At 47.4% G+C, this 13,761-nt stretch overlaps 1 protein-coding gene across 2 annotated transcripts in view; it reads left to right on the top strand.

The window, feature by feature from the left end:
• Positions 1-1,152: 1,152 nt before the first annotated feature.
• BBS4 (Bardet-Biedl syndrome 4) overlaps positions 1,153-13,761 on the top strand; it is a 41,692-nt gene continuing 29,083 nt past the window's right edge. Inside the window, exons 1-2 of one of the 2 annotated variants that reach the window (XM_061447421.1) lie at positions 1,153-1,265; positions 3,047-3,098. In XM_061447421.1, the coding sequence (XP_061303405.1) occupies positions 3,087-3,098 (12 nt within the window). In that variant the 5' untranslated portion in view covers positions 1,153-1,265; positions 3,047-3,086. The remainder of the gene's footprint in view (positions 1,266-3,046; positions 3,099-13,761) is intronic. The other variant, XM_061447420.1, reaches the window with a different exon arrangement.

The raw sequence follows: 13,761 nt of genomic DNA, 5'->3' as shown, positions 1-13,761 counted from the left end.
GCAGGAAAAGGAAGGGGTGTTTGTGCCCCGCTTCTCACAGGACTGTGGATCTCCTCTCTCTCCCCCTCTCATCTGTCAAAAGGACCCTTCCTTCCTGCTTGAGTTTCACTTACATTATAACAAGTCGTAACATTGAAAAGGAAAGATGGTTGAATTGTCTTTGTGTTTGTTTTGGGCTCAGTCGCTGGGCATCCTGTCCTGGCAGGTATTTACCACTCCATCTAGCGCAGCAGGCGTTGAAATCAGCGGGCTATTTTTCAGTGGACAGGGGACAGAACTCATGAGTTAGCTGCTGAGTCCATTTTTATGATTTCTGTAACAAGAGCTATGTTAAAGTAAACAAGTGGTGGTGGTTTTATTAAATTGACTCCTGTATAGGACTTCCTTTTGTGGTATTTTTCGCCAGGTTAGCGGCCTCAAAGGCTTTCTGCCAGCTGCGAGGGGGAATCGACCTGCAAAGGGGTGAATGAAGGCAGGGTTTAAATACCAAATGTTGCTTTGGCTCCCGCACCGATGGCTCCCATCACTTCCAGGGGTGTAGTTCGATCCCTCTGCACCTGTTTTGCCCATCAGCCCTCCCAACACTGGCTTGTTTTCCTATGGGATTCCTGTGGGAGACCCGCACCACAGCGGCCTTCCCGGTGCTGCTTCAGGGCCTGCCGCTGCTACCTGCAGGCACTGAGTGGCTCCTCGGGCTTCCCTAGGCTCGCAGTTCCCTATCCATGCATTAACACGCTCTGGAAAGCGCTGTGTCCCCCGGAGAGCGGTGGTGACCTGGCGGTGGGGCCACAAAGGATCCCTGGTGTGGCGGCAGACCTTAAGATAATGATAATTAAGCAGATAATGACGGTTCAACAGCTCATGATGATGATGAACCCCCCGTCCTGAGGGAGCGCTGCCCGGCCCCTCAGCCCCGGACACCGCGAGGGGATGAACCCTGCCCGCACCTCCGCCCATCACCGCTCCCTCGGGCACCCCCGGCCGGCGCGTCCCGCCCCACCGGCGGCCCCGTTCCCCCTGGCTCAGCCGCGGAGCCGAGCAAACCCTTCCCAATAAACGTGTACGGTCCCTGCTCACTGCTCCCTGCTCCCACCGGCGGACACGGCCAGAGCGGACCGCGACGCTCCCGCCGCCGCCTTCCCGTCGGGCCCAGCGCCGCGCACCTCTGTGGTTGTCCCGGAAGTGCTTCCGCGGGTAACCATGGTAACGGGGCGCTCGTTCCCGCTGCCGGCGCCATGGCGGAGCCGCAGGCCCAGGCCGCACCGGTGAGGGGCGTCCTGCCCCGGGGCTGCGGGCGGGGGGAGGCGGCGGGAGGGGGGTGCTCCTGAGAGAGGGGTTGAACCCGCGCACGCTTGGTGCTGGAAACGCAGCGGGAGCTCAGCTTTGGTCCGGCGGGGGGGGGGGGGGGGGGGCTGAGAGCTGAGCCTCTCCCGGCTCCGTCAGCGACCCGCGTTTGCTTCACCTGCTGAGTTACATTAACCAGGTGTTACACGGGTAGTCACAGAAGATAATACTTTGACTTATGTAGCGCTAGTACTGCCTACCTGAGAACCCGTACGTGTTAACGAGATGTTAAGGTACCTCAAAGTTCCCGTTTTGGAAGGGGAGGTGGATTTTCCCTCATCTTCCAGCGGTGCACTGAGAAGCTCAGTGTGACCCCCAGACTGTAACACATTGATCCCGTGGCAGGGGTTGGAACTGGAGGAGCTCTAAGGTCCCTTCCAGCCCAAACCAGGCTGGGATTCCATGATTCTAAATCCCTGTCAAACGCTCTTAAGGAAAATAAATGGTTTTGGGATTACTGGGACAAAAATCCTCTCGTGGATAAGTATCTTTAAAAAGTGAGGAGGAATAAATGCTTCTGGTTTTGTGGTGGTTCGTGCAGCCCTGCAGGGCTCTGTCCCGGGTCTGTGGTGATGAGAGCGTGTCCAAAGGGTCTGGGGGAAGCAGTGGCTGGAAAGCTGTTGAGGTGAAGGAGGGCAATGCATGGAAGTGTTCGCAGTGCTGAGTGACAGGGCTCGGAACTGGGATAACGTGTGTGGGTATTGTACATACACGTCTCTAAAACCTCAGGGGTTGTGCTGGTTATTGCTGCTTAGGAGCGGGGGGATGGTTCTGTGATACAGCAGGTAGGCCACGTTCTGTGACAGCAGCTCAGCTTCGCCCCCCAGGAATCAGAGAGGTGAACAAAATGTTGGAAATTAGGAAGAAATAAAACCTCGCCTGTGTCCATTCCGGGTTATTTTCCATGTCTCAGGCTGCGCTCAGGGTCTCCCATCCTCCCAATCTCCAGTAAAAGAGAGTAAGCTAGAAAGTGTTCCCAAAGCATCGCAAGGAACAAGGGTGGACTGGGTCTCCCCTTTAAAAGCATGTTTATGAGGGAGAGCGAAGGCGACACAGGCCTGCGCAGTCCTGGTGTGTCTGAGGAAGAGGAGTGGGGAATGTCTTCTCCCCAGGAAACTGGAAGTGAGAAGTAGCACCACTTCCCTGCGTGTTCCTGTTTCTCATTTTTGGATGCCGAGCAGAGGAACATATCAAATGCATTTGTTTTCCCCAGGCTGGGCCCCTCCTGGTCCATGACATCGGGGCAGTGTTTGCAGGTTGAGGTTGGCTGCTGTGTGATGGGACATGGCTGCGTTACCTGCCTGCGGCCTCGGATGGCTCCCCAGGAACAGCTTTGTTCTAATTAACTTCCCAAGCATTTTATAGCAACTGCATTTGAGGTTTGCCTCTGTGATCTCTAATTGGCATCTTAACCGCTTGAGTTCTGTGTTTGCGAGGTAAGGATCACTTCTAGAATCCTAACAAGTAGCAGTGAACCTATGGAACAGGAGTGTGCTCTAAAGCAAGTGGGGTTTTTAAGGAATGACCTAACTAGGCTGGGGAAGAGCAGTGCTTGGCAGGGCGGGCTGTGCCTCGCAGCAACAATGCTATTTTTATATCCTCTTTTGGGATTTGCCAGTTGTCCTTTCTGATTATTTTCTAGAACAGGTCTTCAAGAAACCTCCTCTGGTGTGTTTAATACTCCTCTTTTCTGTCTTTTCAGGTTTCTTCATTGCCAGCGGCTACAGAACCTCTGAAACCCCATGCTAAAAAAGGTTTGTTTGAAGATACAGTTGTGTTTCTTGGGCAGGTTGATTTTAAGATTCCTTTAATAGTGTGGGCAGCTCTCTAGTAAGAAATAAATGTCCACTGGGAACAGACAGGACTATTAGACTGTAAGCTGCTGAGTGGTTCTTTCTAGGGTCTGTATAATCAGCTCAGTGTTGTTGCTGCCTGACTTATTATACCTACAGCCAGAATCATGTTAGCTTGTAATCTAAGAGACTGTATATTTTATTGTGTATATGCTAAAGACTTGGATATCCATTTAGCTTCTTAAGTTACAAGAGGGGTTTGTTTATTTTAGGGTCTTCTTGCTATAAAAAGGGTCTTGGCAAACTAGTGCTGCATCTTGGTGATTTTTCATGTTGCATTTCCTAAGCTTTGATGTAAAAGGGATGTGCAGGTGAGATGAGACCAGTCAGGTTGTAACTGCATTTAATTATTGGTTGGTTGGTTTTGGTGAAAACAGTTTAACTTGGTCCCAGTTACTGTTTTGAAATCCTGGTTGAATCTGAACTGGAACAGGAACAATTTCAGTTACTGGTTTAAATGTTAGGCTGAAGCTTGATGTTTTCCCAGACCCTTTACAAAGCCTGCAGCACAGTTTGATGTTGCAGCCTCTCCTTTCCCCTTTTCCCTCGCCCTTGTGGTGTGACTCATCCCAGTGCATGTGATGAACACACTTCTTGGTGGTACTGAGCTCTGCACACATCCCTAGTACAGATCCGTCCACTGCAGAGACTTTTGTGCCTACCTAAGATGAGCTTTGGGTGTTTTTCTGTGGCTTTTCCTTTATCAAGTATCCAGAGGACCCCATCAATTCAGATTATAATTAAGAGTGTTGCTAGAACCCTGATATAGTGCCAGCCAAAACAGTGTTTCTTTTCCCTCACCTTTTAATGCAGGGAAGCTCAGCTGGGGAGCACTGTGCTTTGGCCATTTTCTACCCTGAATGTGTGATGTGCCCTTTGGAGTACAGTCTGGGAGGCGATCTTCCATATTCCTAAGTTACTTGTGATGGAGACTGCCTCAGTGATCACACTGGCATTCAAAAGGAGCTTATTTGGCAACTCCAGCACTCTTTTACGGTGGGGTGAGGGTTATAAATCAACTGTGCTTAATTAATGAGAGAAATGAGTAGCTGAAAAAGAAAGATGGTGCCATGGGCCTCACAGACACACTGAGGAAGCATCCACCACCAGCCAGTGTCCCTTCCACCTCCTTCTGTTGGTGTTCACCCATGTGGGGAAAACACCAGAGGGGAGAAAGTAGTGAATGAAATCCAGTTACTTGTGGCTCTGGATCTCTCTTTTATACTGATATGACTCTTGACTCCAGATTAACTATGGTGAAGACAAAAAGTAATCCAGCCTGTGACTTCTGTAGTTCTCTTTTCTGTCTCTTAAGGTAAACTGAGGCATCTCCAGTCTCAGTCACACCTCTGAAATGGAATGCCTTGGAAGCCTTTGTGCTTTGCGGTTTAATACTTGACTGTGTTACCTTTAGCTTAGTGGGCAGAAGCTGATTTGAGCTTCCTGATGGTTAATCTCTAGGAAATGAGGGCAGCAGAAAGATTTGTAATGGGGAGTGATGTAACAGTGTCCTTTGTGTGTGGGTGTGATGCTGGGGTCATGTAAGAGAGGAGGGGAGAGACTGAAAGTGATGCTGTATGTGCTTCTGTGGGGTTTGGCAGCAAAGAACAGCATCCTGTTCCCATGACAGGCTTTTGCTTTGTTCTGTTTTAAATAGGATTTTCATAGGATATCTTAATAAAGTGTCTTTTCCTATTTTAGTTTGCCTGAGGAGAATCCTGGTGAAATTTAAGGAGCCAGGCAAATGTACATCAGTTCTGTTTGCATAAACTGGTTTTAAACTGACGTTTTTGGACACTGGTAACTTTCTGGTGCAGCAATTTGCCTTTTTAGGTTTACATTGTATGCCAGAGAGAGACTGAAACCAACATTAAGATCTATGAAATACAGAGATTATCTGGTAAAATATGGTCTCCTATGAAGTTTAGTGCGGATGAAATTTTGCCCAGATAGAGGATGTATTGCAATAACTAAACAGTGTTGTGCAGAAATGTAGCAGAGTATGACCATGTCATAGAGAATCACAGCGTGGTTTGGGTTGGAAGGGACCTCAGAGCTCATCTAGTTCCATCTAGCCTCACCTCCCTCAACCTGCTGCTCACGCTCTGGGGGTGCAGCCCAGCACACAGGGGGGTTCTGGGCTCAGGCACACACTGCAGCCGGGTCATGGGGAGCTTCTCATTGACCAACACCCCCAAGTCCTTCTCCTCAGTCTGCTCCATCCAGTCTTCCCCGACCCAGGGGCAAGACCTTACAGTTGACCTTGTCACTGCTGAAGTCCTAACTTTAATCATCACGGTGCTTGGATTCAGATTATATCATTTTTGCCTGTGTTTGTACTGGGTAGGGCAAAGGTATTAAACATGTTCCTATGGACGGGATCTCAAGTTTGCAAGGAATCATGTGAATGACTGAATGCAGCTGTGAGTTCTGTGCTTAACCAGGAGGCACAGCAGCGGGTGTGTTCTCAGTCTGACCCGTGATGCAGATGAGAATATGTTGAATAATGTTGAACTGTGAGACCTGTCAAGTGGCTTCCCTTCACTGTTGTGTTGCTTTACCTTTCTGGGTGCTCCTGCAGTCCTGTCCATAAAAGAAGGCAAAGCAGAAACCTGGAACCAGTGTTTACAACTCCTAAACAATAATGTGGAGTTAAGAGGTGGAATTTGCTCTTGAATTAGCTGCTGTCAGGGTCACTCTGTCATGCAGCTTTTAGGCTGCAAAGGCCCAAGGGATGGGATTTCAGAGAGCCTCTCTTGCAGGGAAGAGGATGAGCATCCAACGAGGGTCAGGAGCAGATTGTGGTGGTGGTGGGGAAAGGTGTTGTACACGGTGATAGGATGTGAAATCTCTACATCTAGCAATCTAAGGGGACCAGTAAAAGGTAAACCCCTCAGAGTATGTTGTGGCTGCGCTTGGTGACTGTTGTTACTCAGCAGCTGACATGTTAGGAGCTAAACCCATTCATTATTTTGTCCTTTCCCCCCGTGGGGAGAGCTGCTCTCACAATCAATTCCCTCTGTTGCTACCTTGAGATCCATAACTCTGTCCATGTTCATATTTTGTCCCCAAGCAATTCATGGTACAATAAAGGGAGCTCTGTGTCTTGAAGCCATGTAGAGTTACTATCAGCCTGCTGAGATGGGGGCTTAATCTCCTTTCTGCATTCTAAATGAATTGGATGTTTTCCAAGCTGGTTTTGAATTGCAGTAGGCTGAAGATTCCCATCTTCCCACTTTCCTGTGGGCACACGGGCAAGTCAAGTCATTTTGGAGTATCTCCTAGCAGTGGAGAAGTGCTTTTACCACTTGTATTGTTGATTTTTATGGAACACAACTTGAATTTATTTCCCTTTATGGTGGAAAAACGTATCCAGAAAGGAAGCTTTGGGCTCCTTTTAGTCTCAGAACAGTTCAGAGGTTAATGGAACATTTTCAGATGCATTGGATTTCCACACAAATATCAGATTTTGTGAGGAACAGTGATGGCTTTTTAATAACAGGGTAGGAACCTAAAGATGTGTGTGTTGTAATAAATAAACCAGAGCAAAAGAAAGCAGATTTCACTTGAGAACTTGGGCTAGAAATCCATTAGACTGTGAAGAAGGAGAAGGCTGAGTTGTTACCAACCACCTCTATGTTTGTCCAAGGAAGGGTCAGGTAGATAACTGTCAAAGCAAAAACCTTCCCTTTGTGAAGTAGAAAAGCATCAGCAGGGATTAAGTGTTCTTCTCAGTCCTGGGCATTGGGATATTTTAGGGATGGTTTGTAGGTATGTGTTTTTCTAGAGTCTGAAGCAGGGAATTCTGCCTTGGATTAACTGTGACCTTTGGCAAAGCACTTATTTTGTTGGCTTCACCTTGGAGCAAAGTCAACCTCGTGTCTGGATGTTTCAAGGATGGTGTGAGTCTTTGTCTTATATTGGGTTTGGTGAATTCCACTTCAGTCTCATATAATTATGAGCAAAACTAGCAAAAATGTCTTGTCAGGCCTGTGTGGGTCACTGAGAGGGAGGAAATGAACTTCTCCCTGCTTTTATTACACTCTCTCAGAGGCAAAGTAAGGTACTGCCATGAGATTGCAACAGCTGATGAGGTAGGTTTATCAGGGATAAACGTGAGTGCTCAGTGTCCCTTTGTAAGTCACAGCAAAGTTTGATTAGATTTGGATGTTGCAGATAAATAGAAATAGGGAAGTGTGTGATGTGTGTGTGTGTTTTGAAGCTGGGGTTGTATCCTGTGCTTGAGCTCAGTGGTAATGAGGGTGTTCTTTGAAGCTCGAAGTTACCACACTTCTACCACACAGAAACGTGGGGTTTGGGTACAACACCATGGTATTTTGTATCTTACCAGGGTAGTTTATTTTGTTTAATAGATTTTATTCTCAAGCAGTGTGAGTTACTCTTGTCCAGCAAAATCCCACAGCAGCGTTAAGCTCAAATACCATCCTGTTCATGTGGGTGCTCGTCCTTGAAGCCAAGGGTGTCATCCATGGGTTCTAATAGAAACTAATTGCACACGCTGCTTTGATGGGCAGTGAAGCTGGCTTTATCTGCTGCTGAGATGCTCACAGTGCTAAGCCATCTCAAAATGTTACTGTTAGGTAACACCTAACTTTCAGGTTATGCAGAAGGAGAAGTGGCTTTTGATGGTGGGTCCTGTGCAGATGGACAGCTGCTCTCTCTGGGCAGCTCCTGCTCGCACAGATGAAGCAGTGGGGATGCCTCCTGCTGCCACAGATACTTTAAGGGGTCCTGTAAGTATTTTAATGGCTCGAGCACTCCGAGGAGCAGGAGATGTTCGTACCCCAAGGAGCTGATTCCATGCACTTGCCGAGCCGATCATTTCTGAATTCCTGATACATTTTCTGAAATCAATAGAAATCCACTCTTGGAACCGGCTTCAAAGCTGCCTTTGAACTTGTAAGAGTGAAGCTGCCTGAGAAATCCTGATAAAAGCAACCCCCTTGAGTTAAATGAATTAATACTTCTAAGTGTGTCAGAAGGAAAAGCAGTTAGTGGAAATGTTGTGGTTGGAGGGGAGCAGATACAGTTCCTGTCCCTGTACGTACCACTTCATTTCCATCTGACCACGTGCGAGCCAAGGTCTTTTACCCCATTTGAACCTACAACCTTCTGAGAAGAAAATGGTTTCTGAATAACATAGGTTAGTGGGTAATGACAGTGTTGTTTTATAGAAGAGACATTGATGCTTTCCTCTCTCTGCCATAAGTGGGTAGAAGTGCTGTGTATATCTTGTTCAGGACCTGATACAGCCATTAGTTTTGAATAGTGACATTGAAAGAATGAATTATCATTCTTGGGGAATTCACTTGTATAATACACTCTGCTTCATCCTCTTCCCCCAAAACCAGCCCAGTAATCCCTGCACCACAAACTGATCATGCTGCAGTTTGAATGTGCTGGCACAGCTCTGCCCTCTTGTGTGTGTACATTAATATCCATGACTACAGGAACAGGGAAACCTTTGCAGGGACAGGCTGGTAGCAGTAAAATTTGCGTGCTAGTTTCTAAATCAGAAGATTTATAGTTCCAGTTCCAGCATTACATCTTTTGGCAGTTCTCAACCTACTTATTTCCTCTCTGTAAAGAGGAAAATCTCTATCTGCTTCTCAGGCTGGTTGCAAACTGAATGACAAGTGCCATCAAAGTGCCTCTTGCAGACAGTGAGTGTAACCTGAGTGCCTTTTGGTAATTAAGAATCACAGTGCACTGGATGAGGCTGAGGGGGAGTACAGTGGAGTGCAATAGCTCAGCTTTAGAGGGTCTAACTGTCCAGTTGCAACATGTTGCTTTAGCATCACAGTTGAATTGGTGAATTCAGGTTGTGCAGTTCCTTTGAAAGTCAAGGCAAGTTTCTGTTGTATTTCAAAGCATTCAGCTTCTGCTGGCATCCTGCTTACAGGTAAAAATGGCATCTCCTGGTGTGGGTTTAAAAATAGTTGTATAAAAATAGTAAGTGACAGATTTAGGAAGGGTGGGATCCATCTTCCTGAACTGAGACACCTCTGAGGTAGAACAAGTCTCAGCGGATCACCTGTGCTCTGTAGTTAGTGGAAAACCCACTGATGCCATTCCTCTGCATTCTGTCCTATCCACCTATTGTGGGATGCAAGGAATCCACTCCTGAGCACATGTATTCCTCTCCTTAGAGACAGCCTAAGGCAAGTAGCTGGGATGTCTTCATTTTCAGACATGAGTTAAAGGAGATGCATTTGCTCAGTGTCAGAGTTAATGTTGTCTGTGCAGCTTGAGTTGGAGCCTTTGAGTCTTCAGTGGCTTTAGCCTGGGTCTCCAGCATCATCTGAACAGGAATGATGGGACTGGCTTCAGTGTACAGCCAGTTGTGGTGTTTATCTTCAGCTATCAAATCCTGTAGGATAATTCCCTGATGCTGCAAGGACCTTCTGTGTTGTACTTAAGGCCCATGGTACCTTAAGGTCTCTTAAGAGACAGCAGTTGCTTGTGAAGAAGACATCCTGGGTTCCCCAGTGCTTGAGGTCTTGTTTCTGCAGAGTTGCAGATGAGCACGTCCATAGCTGGAGCACGGCTGCTGCCCACCCTGCCTGCCAGAGCGAGTGTTGCCTGGGAGATACCAGCTCTCATGTCTTTCCAGCCAAAACTGGTGGAGGGATGGAGTGAGGACAGCCTCTGGGTGTTGCTTCCTGTTGAGTGAGAATGTTCAGGGCTGCATTGTGACCCCCCCATTACAATTTCAGTTTGCTTTTTCAGAGGAAAGCTTTTTCTTACAAATGCCTTACAATGATTTTAGCTTTTATTTCTGTGGAAAATACCTCATGCTGTAGACAGAGAAAGACTAAGCATAAAGAATGTAAGCCAAAGGAAGGATTAGACTGGAAATCCCCAAACTGCTATGCTCCTGATGCTGGAATTACTGAGAAGCTGGTTACACAGGTTATTTTGGGAATGCCTGCAGCCACTGTGGCTTTGTTTGCAGGGGAAATATCTTCCGTCCTTGCTTTGCTGTGGGAGGAGACAGTGAGCAACGGTGCTGGGTTTGGCTGGGATACAGTTAATTTTCTTCATAGTAGCTGGTATGGGGTGATGCTGTGGGTTTGTGGTGCGACCAGTGTTGATAACACAGGGAGCTTTTAATTACTGCTGAGCAGTGCTTACACAGAGTGAAGACCTTTTCTGCTCCTCATCCCACCCCACCAGCCAGGAGGCACAAGGACTTAGGAGGGCACACAGATGGGACAAGGGATATTCCACACCTTATGACCTCATGCTCAATGTATAAAGCTGGGGGAAGAAGAGGAACGGATGTTGGAGGTGATGGTGTTTGCCTTCCCAAGTGACGTGTGCTGGAGCCCTGCTGTCCTGGAGGTGGCTGAGCACACGCCTGTGATGGGAATGGGGGAATGAATTCCTTTCTTTGCTTTGCTTGTGTGTGCAGCGTTTGCTTTGCCTGTTAAACTGTCTTTATCACAGCCCACGAGTTTTCTCACTTGTCCTCTTGATTCCCTCCCCCAGCCCACGGGAGGAGTGAGCGAGCGGCTGTGTGGGGCTGAGTTGCCGCCTGGGGTTCAACCACAACAGCCCTATTTGGCACCCAGCGTGGGGTTTGAAGGGTTTGAGATTACAACAGATCTGACTGGAAAGCTCTAGGTTGAGTTACAGCCACGTGCCTGGTGTGGCAGATGATGGGGTCATCATCGCTGCCGTGTCTGTGCTGCTGTACTAGGCAGGCTGGAACTGCAGTGGGAGCTGGAGATGAAGGGATGAGGGACCTGTGGATGAGGAGCAGGACAACCCCAAGTGTCTGTGGCTGTGAATAAGTCCACACCAGAGCAAGTACATCTCAAAGTGCTTGGGGCCGTGGTTATATCTGTGCCGCAGTGGGTGTACCTCTGAAGGGATCATGGAATCCCAGGTTAGAAGGAACCTCAAGGATCATCTGTTCTAACCTTTCTAGGCAAAGCATGACCTAGACCAAGTAACTTGTGCCCATCACCTTTTCCATGGAGCTCCTTGTAAAAAGGGAATCTCCATCTTCTTTGTAGCCACCCTTTCAATGATGGAACATGGTGATAAGGTCTCCCCTGAGCCTTCTCTTCTCCAGCCTGAACTAATTCAGCTCTCTGGGCCTTTCTGTCTTCATGATCTTTAAGGATCATGGCTATGGAGAAGCCCACGACAGAGCAGATACTCCCCCTGGAGAGGCTGCAGCCAGGGATAAGGCCATGCTGGAGCAGGTGCATCTCTGAAGGCAGAAAGTGTGGCTGCAGTTAATACCTCAGACGTCCTGTGCTGCTGATAAGCCATGTTACTCAGAAGCCCGCTGTGATGATGTTCTTGGTCTCCTTGTCTACAAGAGCTCGAGGCATCAAGCAGGAAACAAAATGGTTTAAATGAAGAAAATAACAGTTGGGATGCTGTGCCAGGGCTTGGCTTCTTGAGTAGCTCCAAGCACAGTGTCTGCATCCTCAGGGACTTGAGAACTGTTATGTGAATCAGCCTGCTTTTTGCTAGATTAGCTGGTGTTTAAACCCCAAAATAGCAAAAGCTCTTTCAGATCCTTGTTTTCCTTCTGTTTGGAGCGTGTGTCTCTGCTCAGCAGTCAGTGCTGATGGGCAGAATGAGCTCGTGCAGAGGAAACACTTTCAGTTTTGGCTTTTTCTGAAGCAAGTAAAGATGATGATACTTCAAATTCCTTGTTAAAGTACTCATTTGCCACCAAATTTCATAGAATCATAGAATCAACCAGGTTGGAAAAGACCTTTCAGATCATCAAGTCCAACCTTTACCCCAGTGTTTATTTGCTTGAATTGAATTTTAAGCTTGACTCAAGCACTGTTAGGCTTGATTCAGTTGTTTTGTGTGGTTGTGATTATACATCAAACGGAGGAAGGATTGTGGAGCAGTGTCTCGCCAGCCTCGTCCTGCTAATGGAGATTTCCCAGTAGCCAGCCTGGTTCTGCCACTGGGAACGTCGCTGTGGCACTGGGAGGTCCGGGGTGTCAAAGGTGTGTATTTACAGATCTTGCCCCTGTCCCTTAAGGTTCAACTTGAGCAGCACACACTAGAAGACATCTATATTGAATAACCAAGGTATGAATTTGTCTTGTGCATGAAACCATTTCTGTGTGGAGTAACTCAGAACTCGAAACGCCTTAAGTCAGAAAACCCACTGAAGTCTGAGCTAGCAAGTCTTCAAGATTTAGACAGAGTAAGCTAACAACAGAAAATCCCCCTTTTTCCTTCTCCCTTGTGTATAAATCAGTTTTAAGACAGAATTCCAGCTCTTCCCGATAGCTTCGGCTCATTTTCCTGCAGGGGGAGGTGTAGAGTCAGAAATGTTGCTTTTTTTCTTGAAACCTGCTGTTTTCCAGCCTCCTCCTCGCTGTCCCTGCGCATGGGGAGGCTGTTCGTACACCTCAGGAAGATCACGCTATGAATTATGACTTTGTCGCCAGTGCCGGAATTGTGTCTGATGAGTTTTATTAACCCCAACTGCCTGGGAATAATGAGCAGCCATACGGTTTATGTTTGATTTAAAGGTGCTCCGGCAGCAGTTTGCAAAAGGGAAAACAAGGGAAGGGGATAAACAGAGAGGATGGCTACAGCAGGAGCTCTCCTTTTCTCTGCTGTTTCTATCCATTTTACAGGTATTCGTGTACACGCCACCTGTATGCTCACGTATGTATGCATGTACTCACAATGAGTGAAATACAGCGTATAAAACCTCCTCTGGGTGAAGGGATTTGGAGTGATTTTTCATCATTGTTGAGTTTTGAATACGTTATGGCTCCATTTTCAAGCTCCAAGGATGGTTCCGGGTGTAGGAGACCAGTATTCCTCCACGAATTCCCTTCCCAAGATGGAATGTATTGATATTGCTAGAATCTCAATGAAAGCCTGTGTCTGGGTGAGGAAGAGGGTTTCTCATTCATTTTCTCTGTGCACTAGCCTAGATAGGAGTCTGTAGGATGCTCCTGTGGTATAAAGGCAGGCCATTATTTTTAAATCTAAACCCCTTGATATTTGAGCTTAAAACTGCTTCCTATCCATTATTCATCCCTTATTATGGAAAATACAACTCCCTGGCAGTGGTACGTTGTTTTCTAGTAGCTATTTGAGTTTGAGCCTTATGATTTCAGTGTTATTTTTGTTTAGCAGATACTCATTAGCTCTGTGTCACTGGTTTCACAGCCGGTCACATAATTCCTGGCACTGGCAGCTTGGGAAGCTCAAGGCAAAAGGAGACGTGTGCAGCTGGTTTCATCCTGCATTTCCTTCTTTATCAGTGCTTGTTGAACACAGCTGTGAGAGCACTGAGCTTCATTTCAGACTGTAACCAAAGCTATGCCCCACAGTTGACCTTCCCCAAGCTCTCCCAGTGGGAATAACTGTAACACTGGCAATAATGGCAGCAGATGCCTTCCGGAGGCTGAGCTGGGTGCATGTTGGTCATGGAATCCCAGGCTGGTTTATGTTGGAAGGGAGCTTAAAGCTCCTTCAGTTCCAACCCCTGCCACAGGCAGGGACACCTTCCACTAGAGCAGCTTGCTCCAAGCCCCATCCA

Source organism: Pezoporus flaviventris, unplaced genomic scaffold (assembly GCF_033815535.1).
Source record: "Pezoporus flaviventris isolate CSIRO_AGI_PZ_B2104156 unplaced genomic scaffold, CSIRO_AGI_Pfla_v1 ptg000006l, whole genome shotgun sequence".
Taxonomy (NCBI): Eukaryota; Metazoa; Chordata; class Aves; order Psittaciformes; family Psittacidae; genus Pezoporus; species Pezoporus flaviventris.
The sequence above is the reverse complement of the archived record's forward strand: the minus strand, read 5'-3'. Positions and strand labels throughout refer to the sequence as shown.